Genomic DNA, 21,030 nt, shown 5'->3' on the forward strand with positions numbered 1-21,030 from the left:
AGTGTCTTTCTAGGGCTCCTTTAAAATAACCTTAGTTCCTGAACTTGTGCTGTGTTACTGTGAAGTGTCTTGGCCTCTGGTAATGAACTTGGAATATTTTCAAGGAAACATATGGCTAAAGATTCATCTCTTTCCTAGTGCTGGTTTAACTGATTGTGATGTTGAAACCAATTTGTAACTCCCCTTTTGGGAGGTGCAATGTTCCTGCAGCTCAGTGTTATCAGATGAATTGCAAGCTTGGTGACTAAGTAGTTTTCAGGGTTAGTTTTCTGCAGAGATTCACAGTAAGCCTGTAGGTAAGCTGTCTGGAAGGATGGGTTGGGTGCTGTAGTGGTCCTTCGTGACCAGGAAAGTTCCAACACCCCTGAATTTTCAGTGGGGTTGGGAGGCAATGCATTAGAGGTGGGTGTATGTGTGGATCAGTATGTGGCTTGCTGTTTTTTCTTGCTCTGGGCAAAATCTGTTGACTGTTCAGAGGGTATAAGAGCCCCAGGTGTCAGGTGTTGTGTATCTGATGAAAAGATTCACTTGTGGAAAAAGACTCAGCAAAATGTTACTCTTGTACTTAAGTGCTGTTTGGGATGTGCTGCTGATTCAATTATTTTAAGAGAGGTGCTTAAAGGGCATTACTATAAATTTCCAGTACCAAAAGAATAATTCTGTTCTGTACAAAATTCTACCAATTGAGTTTGGCCCTGAGTGGTCCAGCAAACAAATATTTCACTAGTGTTTTCCCTGCAAATATACTGTTATTCCTGCAAATGCACTGAACAAAATTCTGTGGTTTTTCTTTTCTTCTATACTTTGGTAAATACCAAAAAAAGAAACCTCTTTTCCTTCTGAAAATTTGTTACTTCCAAGAACTCTTCTGAAGGGCCCCCAAAAAGAATGCACATCAATTCCCAAAATGAAAATAATGGAGAGTAGGAATAGCCATAGGTTACTGAATGGTGCTGAAGTGCTTTCCCTCGCTCCCTCCCCCAGTTTCCATGAGGAAGCTCTGTGACTGCCAAAGCTGCACCTGATGGATGACTTTTAGCAGGAGAGAGCAGATGCACATGAGGAATTGACAGTTGGGGCAGGGAGGGACCTAAGAATTGAAAACTGAAGGTATTTAAACCAATCAAACTACCTTTCTTTTGCTTTCAGCCTTCCAACAAAAGGTGTTTCTCTGCTTGGATGAGTGCTTTTGATGCGTGTTTTTTACTGGAACTCTAATTTCTAAGTAGCTGGAGAAAGAGAAGTGGGAGAGGAGTGGGCAGTTACCTTCCCTTCTTCCCTTGGAACAGTGTCTGCATTTCCAAAGCTGCTGTCAGCTGTGGGCCACAGAAATGGTGCTCAAGTTCTTGCAGAAAGCAGCCCCAACACTAGATGCCAAGAACTTTGGAGGCTGTGTCCTGAAGCAATAAGCTCAGTAATTGTTCTGTAGCTAACAGACCTTTTCAGGTTGTCTTCAGAGCAGGAATCCATGGACCCGTTAACGTCTCAGCAGCGATCCTCAGCCCTTCCTCTATCATGTGGTGAGCTGCAGGCGCAGGGATGCACGTGCACGCCCAGTCTGACTGTGCATCGCGGCACTTACAGCTGCCTTTCTTCCTGTGGGTGAACCCTTCACGCGCACTTCTGGCATCTGGGCACATTGAGAACAACCTTGCAAAGTAAACACATCCACCTACATTTTTTATTTTCCCAAATCACTCCTTTAGCTAATGTTTCAAAGATATATACGCACCACATCTGGTGCAAACCAAATATTTTCAGTCTGTTGGATCCGAGTCAATATTTGCCCAAGGTATTACAAAGACGGTCATGAAGCTGTGACTGGCTAAAGGTAACAGTGCCCTGGCTGAGGATTTGTCTTGGGCTTACCTGTGAGCAAAGGGACGCAGAGCTTTGTGATGGGGCATCCTGCCAGTCCTGCTCCCGTGGTGATGGTGCTCGTGGCTAATTTCAGATAGCCCCCTTGATGACTGGCCCCCATGTGCTCGTGCAGACAGGGCTTGACTCATCACTGGTGCTGCTGGAGGACTGGCACTGCTCATGCACCTTCCCCAGCCCTCTGGGCATTCCCCTGGGAGAGCCAGATGCAATGGGGACATTTGCAGGAGGGCTCCTCACTAGAGTGAAGGCGGTGAATAAATCAGTGCATTCTGTCATGCTGGCTCAGCTCCTGTTTCAGATTTTTGCACCAAAGTGTTTATTTTGTGTAACTTGCGGGTTCCTGGTGCCTCTGCAGTCTCTGTGTAGGCTTCCTGCTGACTGATGTGCTGTACTTGCCATCAAGTTGTGGAAGTTGGCCTGTCAGAGCTGAATCAATCCTAGAAATGCTATTAAAATCTGACATGCCTTTTGGTCAGTTGAGACTCGCTTGGGTAAACAAAGGTCAAATCTTCAGTTTCTTTTTTGGTATTTACATAGTTCTATATAGAAGCAAACTCCCACTGCTCCAAGATCATTTCGAAGCTGACTCACATGTGACAGATTTGTCTTACTCTAACTGAAATTAAAGAACAGGAACCTGACTGCAGGATGACCTACATTTCATATGTCATATTTAGTGTAAATCTGAGTGGTCTGTGCTCTAAACAGAACTGAACATGTTTGCAGCTCTGTAACTCAGTCAATGATGTGTGGATTGCATCTAGTTAGTACAGCAAGAGTCTCACTGCTGCTGGTGGGGTGTCTCTGCAGACTAAACTCGGCAATGATCAGTCTGCTGGGGGAAAAGGGTCATTTCCTGGTCACTGCTGGCTGCTGGAGAGGCCGGGTCAGTGGGTGTTACTCTTATCTTCAGCACTTCCACTGCAATTCTCTGTGGCTCAGCACATTTGGTCTTTGTGCTTATGGCAGCATCTGTTTTTCACTTTGTTCTTCCTCGAGGCCAGGGACTAACATAACACTAAGGGCTACTCTTAAAACTTCCTGGAGAAAGAACTCGTGCTAAGTAGCTGCACACCTGATTGTGGTCAGCCTGAAATTCATTGCATTAAACTGGAAGTGACATATCCAGTGCTGTAACAAAACAGTAAATCCTCAGAAACCAGGGGTGAAGGATGAACACATTCCTGGTTAAAACCCAGCCTTAGGGGAGAGGGGAGGCTATTGTATGACAGAAGCCTCCTTGCAATGGGATTACACCCTGCCTGACTGCTCTGTGATTTGAGGTGTGGGTTGCTCCAACTAGCAGAACACACAGAGCAGGGTTTGACAAGTCCTCTCCTATTTTGTAGCAAGTACTTATTTCAAATTCCTCTTTTTTGATCTTTTTGTTGCATTTAAAAAGCAGAACTTGAACTAAAAGCAGAATTGCTTAGTGCTTTTTTTTTAGATTTTGGGTGACTTAGCAGTCATTATGACCTAAGAGAACTTGTTCATGGTGATTGCTGTATGTTATAAGCATATAGGAAACACTGTGTTTAAGTGTTGTGTAAGAGTTGGTGCTGTGGTCCCTGCCTTCATTTGCCTGGAACTGTCAACAAAATAGGTTGAAGTCTCTTATGTCAGTGCTTGACCTGTTATGTTGCTGTTTACTTGGGTTTACAGACAGTCACTGCAGTTCAGCCATCTTTGAGAACGAGGTGTTGGGCAAATGTCACTCTTGCTCTGTGCCCTCCTCCTTAGGAAGCTGCAGTTCCCTCTCACGGCACCTTGGGTGGGACATCTTCCCTTTTCCACACTTCTATTTGCTGGGTACCTGCAAAATTGCTTTTTCCCAAGGGGGCAAGAAGCACCTCTCAAGCCACTGTTCTGAGATGGGCACTTTTGTCTCTTCACCTCAAGGTGTGTGACAAGGAAATGAGACCTATACCTGGGCAAACAAGGGAATATGGCCATTCCTTAATGACCCTGCCAATTCCCTCTACCTCGTGCTTGTACCTGCATGCCTGTGAGTGGATGTGATGTCTGGATGACATCACTGTGTTTGCTTGAGCAAAGCAATGGCTCAGCTGTGTGCCAGGGAATTGCTGTGCAGCCAGGTCCAGCTACAGACTTGGGACTGGCACACAGACCAGAGGTCTTTTGACTCCTGCCATGTTGGTGATGGCTATCAGTTTGGTACCTCTCCTGCCCTTTCATTGCTCTGGGACATTGAGATTAAGCCTGTAGCAAACATCTTGGGTTTAGTATTGGAGTTTTACCTCTGTCCAATGTTCATCTCCTACTGCAAGCTGTGAACACACAGTTCAGGTTGGTGGAGACTTTCAAGGGCTCTGCAGCTAAATTCCCTTAATTCCCTTTGGTTCCTTGCATCCAGGAGACACAGGTGAGAGCAGTCAGGCAACCTCCAGAGTCCTCCTCCTCCCACAGCCTCAAAACACCAAGTGCCACAATTCAAAGGGCAGATTCTGATTAAGAAGTAGGCCAACACCTATAGATACAGTAATGGTAATAACCCTGAAAATACTGTGCTGTATTTACCCACTACTCCAGAAATAACAGATGTGCAGCAGTAATTACCTAAACACTTAATTAGAGATATGGAGAACTGAGTGGTTTAGAGAGAGTATTGCTTTCTAGAAGTAATTTCTGAACTAAAACCTAAATCTACAGAGAAAAGTGATTTCTGAGTGCAGTCATGAATTATGCTGCTGTGACAGGATGTTGTGCCCCATCTCAATCTGTTTCATTCTTAGAGGCATGCTTTGCATAAACTAACAGAAATCACACTGGTTATAAAAAACCCAATTTTAACACACTACAGGACTACCCCTTAAGTAGGACCTCATCACAACCTTACATATTGAGGGAAATATAATTCTGTTAGTGCATTTAAAAGTGTAAGGAAGTTTTCTTGTGGCTTCACTCAGAATTGCACCTACATAGGGTTTCAGGAAGCCTAATGTAACAGATTAAGTGCTTTCTTGCCTATGGCTATTTTACTGGAAATCCTGGTAACGAAGACCTCAGAATAAGCATTTGTGTCAAAAAGCCATGTTTTCAGTGCTTCCACCCTGGAAAGGGATGCAGTAAGAGTCTGTTTCTCTTCTATTATTGATTATTTATTGTAGTTCTCACTAGAGGATAGAAGACTAAGCCATTCTGTCTTGAAATGTCAAACCTTAACCTTTGTGCAAACTTTCTGAAGTTGAGCAAGCTGTGTGAAAATGGGCCACTGTGATTGAATAACGTTAATGTGGAAATAGTTAACTCCCACACAAAGCTGGGTTTCACCATCTGCAACGTGGTTTGGGTCTGCAATGGTTTCACAGGTCTGTGATGCTTGTGCAGATTTTGTGGTGGTTCTTCTATTTGTAATTACTACTGTACTTAAAGAAATGTCTGTACACTGATAAGCAGTACATAACATTGATACATAGATGCAGATGCTAAAAATATAATTACACTTTTGTGCTGAGCATTCAGCTATCCAGCGTGACTTCATACCCTGTACTCATAATTGCTTTCAGAGCCAGATTCTCACCCTGCCACAGAGATTTTTCTTTTCTCCCAGATGGGTTCTCTGGCATTTGGTTGTATTAAAACACATTTTGTGACTGCGTGAATCAGATCACTCTGTAACACTGACCTACCCTCCTTATCACCCTCCAGCTCCATGTGCTCTAATGTTATCTGCCAATTCTACTGGCACAGATTTTTAACATGACAGCTTCTTCCCCACACCCTTTCTCTCACTGTGAGCTCATCTCCCTCCTGTGTCAAACCTCTGTTGACATCCTGCTTTTCTTCACTAAACCTCTGCTGAAGTTTCCACACGGCACCTGGTGCTGGCCCTTCCTTACCCCTCCCTGAACAAGAGTTAATCCCAGGCAAGTTCAGTACCAGCTGTAGGTTTACTGTCACAGACACACTGCAGGTACCTCACCTGTTGTGCTGATAGAATTCATTGCATGAAAAGTGCCTCTACACAGATGGCCTGGATTAAAAAAATATACCTCCGACAGCTGCCCAAAACCAACCCACCATGAGTCAAAAACTAGTATTTACAATCTTTGCTCATAGTCAGCCCCATTCACTACTGGATTCCACTCTGAGATTCAGTCATTCAAGCTGGTTTTCCATATACTTAATGTGCATCCTTGTTATTTTTGTTCTCCCTAATAGAAGGGTTAATTTTTAGTGAGAATGCCTGGTAGAAGAAACTCAGGATTTGCAGTCTTACTAGTTTGTAATAACAGCTTCCACCCATGCCCAATCCCCATGCATTTATTTCTTGCTTTGTCATTCCTAATAACCAGAACTACTGGGTTGTACTAGTAGTTAACCATGTGGCTTAGGCTTCCTTGGACATTAATACCCTCTTTTACCTTTTACTACTACAAACATACTGAAGTTCACTGCTGCTTTCAAACGCACTTTGATTTTGCAAGACTCTTAAAAAGTAACATTATTTGGTCTAGTCCATCCTGCTTTCTGTCTTGTATAGCCTAGAGCAGTCCATTTTCCCTAAGTGGCCACATTATCTTTTCCCCAAGAGCCATTTACTGTTAGGTGGCCTCAATAAGCAGCTCTGAATTAGAGGATCTCAAGCTCTCAAACTTCTGAGGTGTAGCTCTGTCCCAGCCATCAGCTCCCCTTACATCTGTAGCCTTGTCTTTCCTGGGCAGAATGGTTATAAATAGAGAAGATGGATGGAGTCACCCGGATTCCTCAAAGAGCTCAGCTCTTCCTCAGTTCACTTTTGAGGCCAGAGCAAATGGTCTGCTTTAGTCTCTTATTTCAAAGTGCTTGGCCTCAACATACTTAACCACATTCAAAACCGAGTCTAAAGTTTGCAGTGGCTGTATCTACAGATATGACCCAAATCTGGTGGTGATTACTTATGAAAATCTGACCCAGTTCAGCTGTAACGTTTCTGTTTGGCGTGCAGCCAAGTTTACAGTATCAGCAACATCAATGCAAAGCAACTGATATGGAAAAATATGATCAATGGACTTTTATTTTTCTTCAGCTCTGTGTAGGGTTAGGCAAAAGAGTAAGGGAGGCATTACAGCATGTATTGCCAAAAAGCAAGCAAATGTATTTTGAATTTCAAATGCATGTTCCACCAGAAGGGGATGTTCCTTTGCAACATGGTGGGATGCCTGCTATCAGTTTTGGTAGAAGGTATTTTAATGCCCTGGCCATGAGTGTGGATACCAGGAGCTCAGAGTGTATTTCTGGCTCTGCATGTGACATAGTCTGTGTGCCTGGATGAGTCACTCCACTCCCCTTTCACTTTCTTTTTCTGTGAAAAGGGGTTTAGCATCTTTGAAAAATGCTTTGAAATTGATGATCAAACTTGCAATTGATACATTCTAAAGGACACTGCTAATGGTAAAGAGCTCACCTCTATGCATGCAAACATTCCACAAGGAGACCATTAGCTCAAACAAAAAAAATCAACAAATAAAAATAAGCATGATCCTCTGAAGTCACTGATCAGTTTGATCCATCTTCAGTGGTGAATTTGTAATCCTGGTCAAAGTTCTGAAACGAAATAATTTCTTATAACAATTAATTAAAAGTAGGAATGCATCTTTTTTTTTAGTTAAAAAAAAATTCCCAGAGGTTGCATTATGAAAGGTAGTGGCCTTGATAGGTAACAGCCTACAGAGATACAGGGGCTGTTATATGGGGATTCTTGTTGAGCAAGAAATTCTGGACAATGAAGTTACTGCACCAGTCCATCACATAATGAAATTTAACCCATCTTAAAATGAAAAGTGACTTGAAACTTGATTTTCTTCTTTTTTCTTTCTTTCTTTCCTTCTCTGTATGTTTAGAAATGTCAAAATGAAACACATTGACAATTTGGACACTTTTTCAAGTTGAGAAATTAATCAAAACCAACCTTTTCCTGCAGAGGTTTCATTTTCAACCAAGTATGCTGCTTCTGATTAAAGAAGTTGCATAAAAATTCTTAATCATCTCTGAACAGGAGCACTGCTCTAGCTGTTGGGTGATTCATGCCTGTTTTACAGACAGCTTTCATAATAATCTATAGGTGCTCTTGTAAGACTCTTTATATGAGCACTTTTGCCTGTCACAGGTCACATGGGCCATGGGGCCCTTCCAGCTGCAGGGCAGCACCTGTGGACAGGGGCACCAAACCAAGGGAACACTTTGGAGGAGCAAGGGGACAGTGGGCCCGTTTGCTGTCCTTTGCCGGGGGAATGAGCCCTGCAACAGGCTCCCCACAGCGAGTCCCTGTGCCCACGCGAGGTGGGAGGCGCACGGCTGGACAGAGCCATCCCTTCCTGGGGGCAGGGAGCAGCAGGAGGGGTGGGAAGCCCAGGGGCCTCCTGCTGGGGAAGATGCCTTTTGGGTGGGATATTTACAGCAACACATGGGGAGCAGGCAGGAGGAGGAGTGCTAACTGTTGGGATTAGTGAAGTGGTACAGCAGAAAGGAATGGCCATGCGCTGGGATGGGAAGAACAGGAAGGATTTAGAAGAAGAGGGGACAGAAACAGAGTAGAGATATGAAACAGGGTGGGGTGATTGTCCGTAATTCTGGCTTTATACCCAGTTGTGAATTTGTAGTAGAAGTTTTTCAGGAGCAAAAAGTACAGAGTATTATTTATGGAGTATTATCTGTGGAGTTCTGATTCAGTATTTTTAAGAGCCTGTGGCTCTTAGAAATTGTACTTAGATGGTAAGAGCGGATACTCTTTGGCTAACCTGCAGGGAACTTCCTTCCTCCATTTGTAAAGGAAATAAGGATGTGAAGATATGTATCTATGCTGTTGTGCTTCCATTCCCCCCTCCCTCATGCTTCTTAGCACTGGTGACTTTATCAGCTTTGCTTCAGGCGACTTCTATCTTGTATTCAAGGTTATCAGATAGAGGTGAACTAGGAAAAAAAAGAAATCCAACTTTTGACTCAAACTCTTAAGATATAAATGATGCAACCCAGAATCCAGCATTACTCCTACACAGATCAGTCAAGTACCAGAACTGGAGGTCAGTGTTTCACCTTCGAATCATCAGATTAGAAAAGAGACCTTCTTTCAGTGAAGTCTAGACAACAGCACTACTTACAGTTAGATACTGACAGAGCCTTCAAGGCAGGGAGGTAAATGTTTGTAGCTACACTTTAACATTTTTTTTAATGCTGTGACAAATTTAGAACTGTAGGGAGAAGGAGATAACAATGCTGTAAAGTGTGAAGTGTGCTCGACAGTTCAAGAAAACAGCTAGCAGGTCTTGAGTATTTGAGTGTGAAAATGATCCCTTCATTCTTTGCAGGACAGTATCATAAAACCTTTTAGATAAGTTATGGCATTACTGCCAAGCCAAATTATACGTATTTGATGCCTTAGCACTACAGCATTGCAGACTTAATCTCGTCCCACATCGTGGGAGAAGGGATGGCTTGCAGAGGCACTACAGCTGAAAGAGCTGTGGGTCCTGCTACAGCCTGGCCACGGAGAGCCGCACAAACGGCTCCAGTGCGCTGTGCCCGGAGCGCCGCTGTCCCGCAGGGCCCTCGGGCAGGAGGGAGCTCTCGGTGTGCTCCAGGCAGCCTCTCGGGCCGCGCTGCACAAACCGCACCTTCCCGGGGCAGTGGCCTCGCTCGCCCCGTGTAACCCAGCCAGCACACCCATGCTGCTTTTCGGCAGCAAGGAGACCCAGCTCGCTCCCACAGCAAAGCTCCCTTCAGCTCAGAGAGAGAGAAAACTTAACAAGGAAATAAAAAGTTGTTCACATTAATCTCTTCTTTCGGAGAATGCTCTCTGCTTATAGAGTAAGCGAGCATAAAAATGGCATTTGCATTCTTAGGAAACAATGCCTGTGCCAGTTTGCAATGTTTCAGATTCATTCTTTGGAAACAATTTGTGTGATTTATTCTGTTTTGCTTCAAGCGTGATTCTGTTTTTCTTCAGGGCTGCTTGGGGTGTGTGGTTTGACACTCAGCTTGTCAGTTTAGCATTGTGAGATTGTGAGTTTTTTGAAGAGGGCACATCTGTGGTTATAGAAGAATAACAAGAAGCATCAGATGTTCAGAGAACAAAAAAGCAGAGCTTGGGAGGATCTTAGAAATGAATACTTAGCAGAGATGACATTTATATGACCCAGAGCTCTAGAGGGCTAATGTGGTATCTGTAAAATCACTTATTTTTCAAGTTTTCAAATTCTCTTAATTATCTTAATAAGGAACAAACACTTTAACTACATTTCTAGTTGTGAAATTTTATAAGCCAAGGATCTTAAACAGCAAAAGTATCTATTTTTTTTAATTTACTGAGAGCCCATAGTTCAGGGAAAAAAAAAGTACTCTTCAGTACTCAAAAAAGCTTTTAAGCAGTAAAACTACTGCCCTTTTGAGAGCAGAAGGAAATGTTGGGATTGCAGCTTTCTCCCCTGTAGTCCCAAGACTGCTTGGGAATAATTAAGTTAGATGGACATTTAACCAGCCTTTGGGCAAGAACGAGTCAAGCTGAACTGCAGAGGGTATAGGCTTATGCAGGTAACAGTGAACTGGATCTAAACCCTGTTCAAAAATCAACAGACAAACTCTTTTCAACAGTGTCTGCCTTTCTTAATGTGCAATTATTATTCTAGCTTAACCGCCCACATTGTTATCAAAGGACCATAATATTTTAAAAGTTATTTTTTAATATTTTTAATATTTCTCTCCTACACTGATGTGAATTCTCCCTCTCTTTTCTGGCTATGCAGGTAAAAATACTACACCAATACAACTTTGCTTGCACCTTCTCAGCAGAGTATTTTTAATGGATCACATGCTTTGAGACCATGTCCTCAATCTGAAACTTCTGAACAAGAAGTGCAAAAGTTAATAATTATCTTCATGAATTCTGTGCTAAAGTGATGTTCACCATTTCAATTGCCAAAGTACTGTACCTACACTTTGAAATACAGCCAGCCTTGCTAAATCAGTACTAGCCACAGATTTGCAACCATTTATTCTATTTATTAAATTATCAAATCAGAAGTGTCTGCAAAACGTTTTCTCCTGACTCTGGATAGCACTTGCAGTACTGAGGTGTTTATGGAAAATCCTGCTTAGTGGCAAATCCTGATTAGGAAACGTTATCATTTTTCTGCATAATAGGTGAGATAGGCATGCCTAACATATGGTTGCTATAAAATACCTTAGATGAGTCAGATCTTAGCTGACAGCTGTAAGCAGGATTGCTGTGGCTTCTTAGATAATACTACCAATTATGGTCCTTTTTGTTACTTAACTACTGTACTGGTAAATTATATTAACCTGATTTGTAGACACTCCTGTTTGAGTAGAACAAAAAGGCAAGATTTATGATGTAAATCCTGATCTAATGTTTGCAGCTTATTAAAGCTGGATCCAAAGTCCTTCAAGCTCTCTGTAGTGATGACTAATTCTAACCTAATTGTAGGACTCCCCAAGTGCTGCTGTCCCACTAAGTGTTCAATTCACCTACATACACCATGAAATTTAAGAAGGTAAAAAGTCCGGAAATGGAATTGATTTGATGATGCAGGATATACCAGTAGCCCCAGTGGCTTTGTGCTCTGATCCTTGCATGCAGCTCCCACAGGCATCAAAGTTTGCAAAAATGTACTGAAGAGTTTGCCTTTAAAGTACAGGCTACTGCAGTGTCCTGGGCACTGACTTCCCAGCCTTAGAACCTGTGCTTCTGCTCTAGCCTGTTGCTGGAGAGGGGCTCTTGGAGCTCTTGTCTTGAGGGAACTGCAGGATAGCCAACAAACAGGGGACAGCTGCAGTGTACAGGGGCACACTTACTGCACGGTTGTGATTGATTAGCCTTACCAAGTCTAGGAGTTTAGTCTACATATTCAATCCTCATAGCAAAGTTTATCTATTTTCTTCAGAACTCCAGCTTGCACTTTGCTCTACTCTACAGCTACAAGCAACTCAGGGGGAATGACTTGATGACACATGTCCATCCATTGCTCAGAGGCTCATCTGCTTTCCCTGGCTTTTTGAAACCAGAGAGCCTAAATGAGGAATGCTAAATGAGAGCTGCCTGAAGATATGTGTTTCCCACACACATCCCCACCACTTCCCCAAATCCTGTGTAGCACCACAAATGCCACAGCTCATGTTCTACAGCATCTTTCTGTGCAGAGAAGTGCTTTTAAGATGAGGAGTCACAAAAAGAAAGTTCACAAGAGGAAAAGTCTCCACCAATATTACTTTCCGCCTTTGCCAATGGAAGGCACACCCACTTCCTTTGACTCTAATCAGAGGAGGGCTGGCTGTCAGGTGGTAGAGATACACAGTTGAGAAACAAGAGGTCTTTATAGTTAGGTGCCTAGCCCTACCTTGTATACCATCTGCTTCTAATGGAAACTTAAGACTTGCCAAAAGGAGAGGCTGAGTCTGTGTTTTCAATATTTAATGCTCACTGGAAATGACAGTTCAGCATTACCTGCTGTCCCAGTGAGATCAAGCTAAACCCCACCCACAGTACTGTGTATTCACATGCAATTGCAGAAATAAACAGTAAGTATGGAAAACTTAGAGGCAAACTCTTGAACTCTTGAACTAGAGTGTGCCCCTAATTTAGGGGCATTGTTTTGCTTTCCCTAAAGACTACCACTCACTTGAATTCTTTTGGTATTAACTCTTATAGGTTAAGAAAAAATTTTGTGAAGTAGTAGCCATCAAAATAAGTGAATAATAGGATGAGATTGCTTAGAAACTCCCTACTGTGCAGGGGCAGGTCCCCATTCAGTTTTGTGCCACACTCTACTGCAAATTACTCCAGGGAGAGCCAGTCTACTGTGTCAGCATTCTCAGCTGACTTTTCTGCTTTCTTTCCCCCATGAGGGAACAGGAGCAGAGGCATTACCACCATCCATTTCATAAATGCACTAAGGTAAGATTTGAAGACCCTAAATTTAAGAGCATCAGTTCTCTCTGAAACAGATGAAGACAGGCAGGTACCTAAGTTTGGATGCCTAAATTTAGATGGTATGAGTATTGCTTTCCCCTTGTCTCTTCCTTTTTTCTTCTCTCTGATGTGCTAGTCCTTTTTTCTCAGCAGTTAAAAGACATGTCCAGCTGAGCTGCTCATCCCTCCTGCACTTTGTAGAGTCCAGGTTCTCTCAAACTAGGGGGAGAAGGGTAGAGCATGGAACATCAAGATTCACCAAACTGTCATTTTCCCCCTAAAACCACAACAGATGTCTCACTTTTAAGCTACTCACTGAGACTGAAGAGGGAAAATACAGGTGACTCTTGTATGTGTTGTGTGGACATGGCCTGTGAGGCCCCAGACACATCTCATGCATGTACCAGCACCTTGTTGCTCCCTGCATCTCCCTTTGAAAGACCGGGTGGATCGAAATTTCCAGCCCTGGGTTTGGACAGCAGCACAGCCCTGTCAGTTATGCTGAGGAACAAGGAACTTTTTTGTTTTGATAGTTTTCAATTAAATAAATCAGGCTCTCTTCTGCTTGTTTTAATGTAGGATTTTGCATTACCGTATCTAGCTTGATTTGCAAACTTTACACAGATTCAAGGTAATCTCTTCAAAAACCTGAATGTGTATGGGTTACATTATGACTTTTCTACTTTTCTGAAATGGTGAACATCAAATGAACCACTCTGACTCCTCTTTTTCTCTCCAAAATCCAAGAAAAGTCACTAAGTATGGTCAATGGGCAAAAATAATCAGATGGCAGCAGTGAAGGTCTCTGTGCTAGGAGATTCAGTATTACAGAGTGCACTGCTTCCACTGAGAGCATTTACCAGACAGTGGACTGAACTTTGGTGTGAGAATAGACACAAAAGCCTTTCCATCAGCCTCTTTGGCCAGCATAAAGACTGCTTCGAATAATGTTGAGAAAATGTGACTCTGTGTATATGCTTGTTCTCTTCCTAGATTATTTCATTACAGCTATGGAAAACTTGGTAAGAAATCCATTCTCTGACATGCAGGTATGTGTCACTCATTCCTGCTATTAAAAGAAACACATCCTATTCCAATTGCTGGCCATGGACCAGACAGCGCTGGATGCTTTACGTGGTTATGGCAGTGGACTTCTGAGACTTTATGATCCTTATTATCTAAGGTGCTAATGGCTTTGCCAAGTTATGCCCCTTTGACAGAGCAGTTCAGAAATAGAGGCTTCTGTCCCACTTCCCCTAAACCCCAGATCCATGATGTCTCTCCACACCTGCAGCTCAGAAGTCAGTCACTACAATTTAGTGTATCTGAGATAAGGCTGAAACCACCACTGACCCAAATGTCAACTGCTCTCATCTGTTTAACTTACACAGAAGGAAAAACAGTAAGCACAGAAACAAGGCCACAAGGAAACAATCTGTCTGCCAACATAAGCAAAATGAGAAGGGGCAGAACAACACCAAAAACCAGCTGCATTATCTTCTGAATTATCTTCTGAAGGACAGATAGTTGTGACAGAAATTTGCTTTAAGGTAAAAAACGGTATCTAGATTTGACCATTTCTAAGTAGTTAGGCTGTTACAAACCATGCTCATAAGAAAACTACATAAATGAACTGAATTTTTGGTATTTGAGTTGTGATTTTTATACACCAGTTAAGCCTGACAGCATTGAAAGATCTTTTTGGGATGAGTCTATAGCTTCTCTCCTATTCAAAAGTATTGGGTACATATGTACACTTTCTGCATTTATTTACATGTGTGTTATGTCTAACGGAGATGCAATCATTACAAGGAAGTGAAGAATATCCCTTCAGGGTGTTCCCAGCATACTACAGAATGTTCTTCTGGACTCATGGATGGAGAAATGTTATTTTGTTCTTGTAGGGCAAGGAAAAGAATGAGGGAACTTACTATACAGCAGTGAAAGAAGTGATGCAAAAATCCTGAAAGCTGACTTTTTTGAGCTGCTGAGGCAGACAGTAAAAGCAGTTATAGTGAACCTTGATAGAGAGGTCTTTGAGCCTGCAACCTATTCATTCTTATTACAAGTTTATACATTTCCTACACAGTAGGTGCTGAAGATCAAGCCTAAAAATAACTCCAAAAAAAAAAATCACACCACTAAACTGACAGGAAGTGTAAAAACTTTCAAATGAAAGTTTTTTCAAACCTGATGAAACAGTCACATTCCTGGTATGATGTACACTTGCAATGCCTTCTAGGTGTACTCTGTATGGCAGAACTGTTATGAGGTAATCTGTGCCCCAAGGTAAACATGCATGGAACAGAATAATGGCTTGCTCAGAATCTACTAGCTAAAAACAGAAATTCAGTCAACTTCCAAAATCAGAAGCGAGCAGATATAAATTCAAGGTTTAAGTTCTGCTCATACCTATTACTCAGTCCTCTATAGAAGTTTATCTTTTGGTGAGGTCTTGACCCTTCTTTCCATATGTATCAAGTAAACTTTTCCATCATGGTACAAAACCAATGTAACATCTATCAGTAATTCTTATAAATTTTGTATCAGACACACTCTGATTGTAATGGGTATTTTTCCCCCTACTACATACTTAAAAAAATGCATAGCTGTAACTCTGCATTCAGGGTTATCCTAATTCTAAATTGTTGCTTTTACAACTTACACTGAAAGTAACTTCCCATTACAGTGTAAATTTGGAAAAGTCAAACATTGCCTAAATAAATCTACTGCTCAGTGAAGCTTCCATGGCAAAGCTGCACGAGCTTCTGTGTGTTGGGGGGAATCTACACATATTTACTCTGATTATCATGAAGGAACTACACAGCAGTGAACTACTTAAGTCTAGAGTTCCTTTCTGGTGTCCAATTACAGAAGCAAACCAAAGGAATAAACTTTGGTTTTTTAAATGGAGTGAATGTGTAGCAGCCCTGTTAAGGCTTGCCTCAGCCTTGCCTAGAGCTGGCATTTGCTGCAGACTAAGCACTGTCAGTTACAACTTTCTTCTCAAGTCTCTCAAAATACAGTCTCCTACGAACTGAGAACTATGCAAGAAAACATGGAATCATTAAGAATATTAGTGGACTAGTTTTAAAGTGCAATTTATAATCACTTAGTGACAGAAGCTATTCCAAACATACTCAGCCTAAATAACACAACTCTCTGAAATGAAATGACTACTGAAAGCAAAAATTTTTTAGTTATTAAAATATATTTAAGAAGTCCAAATTAGTAACAACTAGAGTCTGTTTAAAAAGAACTTTTACACAGGTTCAAATACCACCCCTTTTCTTAGAAGGGGTGAACAGGCTATGAATCAGACATATTTGTGTACTGCAGTCATCATTCCTAAAGGTTCTGCTCCATGCACGAGGGCAACTGGAAAAATGTCAGCAGCACTGCTCTTACCATCGGAGGCTCACATGCTTTTTCCCCTCTCTTTCCCTGATGCCTGTAGACAAACTCTGACTGAAAGTTTCCAAACCAAGAAAGACCAAACCAATCCAAATTCCTTTCTACTACTTTTAAACACTTTTCAGATGATCCATATTTTAACTTGTCTTCATACCTTGAACAACTGCGGTTAGTCAGCTTCTTCACAAGACTGCAAAATTCTTACCCATAGGAAGGAAATGAAAAAGCAGAAATGCAAGTACTACAATTCATACTAAATTTCAATTTTCATTTTAAAAAGTTCAAACAACTGAAGGTGTTCTTTTGTTCGCTGTGCAACTATTTCAGGTAGTAGGAGATGCTAAGATGATCATGTTATTCAGTGGGGAACAAAGGAGTGAGATCAGTAATGATACTATAATCTATATTCATTAAATCAGTTCAGTATGATCAACATAAGGTATTTGCTCTTAAATTTTGTGGCCTACCTGGAATGGAAAATGTAATCTCAACATTATGCAAAAAATACGCAGCTCTTAATTTCATATCACAAAATGGAACATAACAATTTCATTGTAATAATTAAAAAAAACTGCTGAGTCTTAGCCATTGTAGCCACACAGAATTTTTTTTTTAATAAACTGTGGTAGTAAAAATTCCTCAAAATTGCAGTAAACCAACCATACATTATCAAAAGATAAGTGTGACAAGTAAGCAGCTGGCATTTACTGGAAATTATTTACATTTTATTGTAAATGACAAACTGATGACACTCATTTCCATACCATACATATTTCTTTACTTTAAAATGTGCTTCACACATTTTCTGCTCCAGCTGATACAATCTGTAGTTACTGTACATACTTACAAAATGCTGAACATTAAACCTGTGGTTAACCAGCTTGGTTTTAAGACACACAAAGTAGCTTAAAGTTGACTGACCACTCAAGTTGTCAGTCCATTCTAAATATTCTTGTTAAACTTTCCAGATCTTCATTTTTGAAATGCAGTTCTTCCAGTAATGTGGTCAGGAACTGTGTGTACATTGGGCTTGACTGAGTATTCTTGAAAAGTGGAGTTGTTTGTGACAATCTGGAAAAAAGCCAAACATATTTCATACAGTAAAGCAACTTTTGAGTGGCAGATGTTAGAAAGCAAAGCTTGTGAGTTCAAACTGTATTGAAGAAAAGCAGTTTATAATGTCACATTTGATTAATTACACTATATAATAGACTGTATGTATGATATACAATATGAGCTGTACCAAAATATGATTTATTAGTATGTAGTAAATAAAAAAAATCTAATTGGAAAAAATGAGAGTAGTTTGTATGCCTCTAATTAATTGTACATAGAGGTTATACAATGTACACAGATGTCAGAATAAACAAAGTGCAGAATGTACAATTAGACATATAAAAGGAAGGATCCAGTCATTATTTATTTCTTTACCAAAAAGCTCATAAACAGTCACACAGTGAAAGTTATATACTTCTTCATATGACTAAAATACAAAAGTGATATAAAATTCCTCCGTTTGGAAGGAGTTACCACTATGCAGATCACCTAAATATATAAAATCTATATGCAGATGTGCTGAAATACTGAGCTGTTTGTTCCCATTTACCCTTTAATTTATCTGAATATATTTTTATCCTGAAGTCCTTCCTTTTTCTTCTAATTCTATTGCAAAATATTGCAAAGGTAGTAATAGCTGAATCTGCTTCCTAAGCCCAAATATTAAAATCTTTAATGAATAAAATCAAGTATTAAAGCTTATGCTGAATGTTAAGAAACTTTAACACCAAAGATTACTGACAAGATCACTTAACAAGAACTCCTATCCCAGCAACAGTTACTTTGTCTCAAATACTGTAAATAAACAGTGCCATTGACACCATACACAAAAGAGTTACTTTAGAACACATTTGTGCAATGATGTACTTTTAATAAGAAATTCAAGACTGTCTGCAGCTTCCTAAAAACTTCCCAGCTCAGAAGTCTTCAAGTGAGTAACAACTGAGATCAATCTCCCTGCAGTCACTGGTATTAAGAGCACCTCCACTTGAAAAAAACTGCCTATGAGAGAAGATTCTTTTAAATTAAGCAAAAAGAGTGATAAAACACAAAGAAAGGACCTTGCTAGACATAGTAAATAAGAAACCCTTAATAAAAAAATAAACTTACCAAAAAAATTAATGAAAAAATATTTAACTTTTAATGAGTTAAAATTACTTCCCATTTCTTTGTGGATTGCATTTCAGTATGTACATTAGTTGAACAGTTCAGCTCTCAAACTCTGACACTTGGTGAGAAGGACTTTCAGAGGTGCTGAAGTAAGGGCAAGGTGCGGAAAGAAATGACTTCTGCATAAACTCTGCTATATATATATAAAAGAGAAATGTTCAGAGTGGAGTTTGTGATTTTGGCCTGAGGCCACTGGGTTTGCAATGCACTCCGTGCCAGCCGGACCGAGCTGTTTCTGTCCTGGGGGAGGCGCTGGGGTCGCTCCCCGGGCTGGTGAATCAGAGCGACCCTGGCCAGGGCAGGCCGGCAGGAGGCTGCGCTTGCATGGGGACGCTGCGCTTGCATGGGGACGCTTTATCAGCGGGGACACAGCAGCGCTGAGAGAGGATCAGAGGGACCACTGCAGAGTGTTAGGCTGGAGATGGCGGGAGGAAGACAGGAGATGCATTTCTGCTTGTCTTCAAGTCACCCTTCTCAGAATGATGAGGGCTCTATATGAAAAAACACTGGTGGCAGAAACAGTCATGACTTCCTGGGTGCTGGTGCGAGGTAGCTGTAGCCCTGTAAACTACTCTCCTGGCCATGATGTAGATTTACATGCATTTTTACTGGAATTTTCTTAGTCCTGCTGTGGGCTTCACAGGATATTAACAAGGACATTAGTTTTCAAAAACAGCAGGAAGCTTGTGCAGTTTTAAGGATTACTCTAAAACCAAAAGGTTTTACCATGAAGCTCACATGCTTTTTTTTTTTTTTGGAACTGCATTTGGTGATAGTACATAGTTTCATGAATTACAAGCATGTCGTAAATGTCAGACCCTGTTTGAAAAAGGTATTGCTATTTTCAGAGAAGTTGCCAGATATTAAATATTGAGAAATGGAAGTTAAAAAAAGTTTTAGACATGGATCAATTTTTTTACTTGAATTTTGTTAGTCCTGCCATGGGTTTAAGAGGATATTAAAAAGGACACTATTTTTCAAAAACAGCAGAAAGCTTGTGCAGTTTTAGGGATTACTCAAAAACCAAAAGGTTTATTAAAGGTTTATTACCATGAAGCTCACATGCTTTTTTTTTTTTTTTGGAACTGCAGTTGGTGATAGTACATAGTTTCATGAATTACAAGCATGTCATAAATGTCAGACTCTGTTTAAGACACACTGCTTAAAGAGTAGCTATTATAGGTTACACCAAGGAAAAAAAAAAAGGTATTGCTACTTTCAGAGAAGTTGCCAGGTATTAAATATTGAGAAATGGAAGTCAAAAAAAGTTTTAGACATGGATCAATTTTTTTTCTTACCTAAACTTTGTTTTAAAATGAATTAAGCTACTGGTTATCTGATAAGCAAGAGACTAAATCAACAAGTCACTTCAGAGAGGCACATGCAAGTTTGTAGCAATTAGTTAAAAGTTGCATCTTGACGGGGCATCGTTAAATATTTATGAATCTATGTACAGACATTTTTCTCTTGGAAAACTGTGCCCTTTTGACCTTTAAATGATGCTTTAACTTGTCATTTGAAAAGCAGTTACCATCTAGTACTTTTCTAGTTTCAGGTGGCTGCTGCAGCAGAAGCAGAAGCTTTTGTCTGGAAAGCAGAAGTTGCTGGTTTGCATGGAGTGGTAAGTTACATGCTCTAAGTAACACTGGTCCAATGAATATTTGAGGTACTGCCCAAGAGAGTACTGAGGGACTGCTTAACTGAATTAAACCTTAATTGTATGCAAACAAGCCAGAACAGCATTTGGGATCAGTATCTTCAAGTCACAGAAAATTACAATGATCTTATCTCTCAAGAAACTATGATGACTAATTCAATTTAATGACACACAGGATTTCAGTTCAAAGATTGTAGAATTCCCTTGAAAGTCTGCAGCATCTTCTACAGATGTAGAATATAAACAGGAAATAGGATACTTGGGACCACAATAATAAGAACTGGCTAGTGGACCAGTGGAAAGAAAATACAAATTTTGCTTTTCTGTTACCCTTTTCACATGTTGCAGCATTAATCTGGAACAAATTTTTATGAATGAAGTCAAATAAAAATAAGAAAAGCTAAAGGATTAATTGATTTTAAAATAACCACCTACAGAAGTACACAATGTAAATGTTACAGTCCAAAATTACCATTTACAAATTACCAATTACACCCATTCTTCAAAGGCTTGCCTTCAGCAAGAGCTACTAAAAGGAAATGTTCATGCTCATATCATGGAAAAGTAGTATATCAGACTTGATGAGAGTGTCATTTCCTGCACACCCACTTACACCATATGGTAAACAGGCATTTGTAACGTTTAAAAAGTGTTAAAAATGTTGAACTCTATCTGATTGATAAAATTTGTATTTGCTGGCTATTCCACATATGTTATATGTACAAGAAAAAAACCCCACTAAGGTGAAATTCATGTGAAGAATAATCAATTATTATCAAGCTATTAAAGGACATCTGGCTACCACAAAATGTTTACATAGTTTCAGTGCTTCAGCTTAAGACCCAAGCTTTCTATGGATCAGGTGCCTTACAGAAATACTTGGCAAGTATATCTAGGAGTCAAACCTCAATTATTTTTAGGAATAAGT

At 40.6% G+C, this 21,030-nt stretch overlaps 1 protein-coding gene across 1 annotated transcript in view; it reads right to left on the reverse strand.

Annotated features, from left to right (window-relative positions):
* Positions 1-16,807: 16,807 nt before the first annotated feature.
* Positions 16,808-21,030, reverse strand: part of RPAP2 (RNA polymerase II associated protein 2) — a 33,338-nt gene continuing 29,115 nt past the window's right edge. Inside the window, exon 12 of the mRNA XM_036387494.1 lies at positions 16,808-17,290. Coding sequence (XP_036243387.1) covers positions 17,152-17,290 — 139 coding nt within the window. The 3' untranslated portion in view covers positions 16,808-17,151. The remainder of the gene's footprint in view (positions 17,291-21,030) is intronic.

This window comes from Molothrus ater, chromosome 9 (assembly GCF_012460135.2).
Source record: "Molothrus ater isolate BHLD 08-10-18 breed brown headed cowbird chromosome 9, BPBGC_Mater_1.1, whole genome shotgun sequence".
In the NCBI taxonomy this organism is placed as follows: domain Eukaryota; kingdom Metazoa; phylum Chordata; class Aves; order Passeriformes; family Icteridae; genus Molothrus; species Molothrus ater.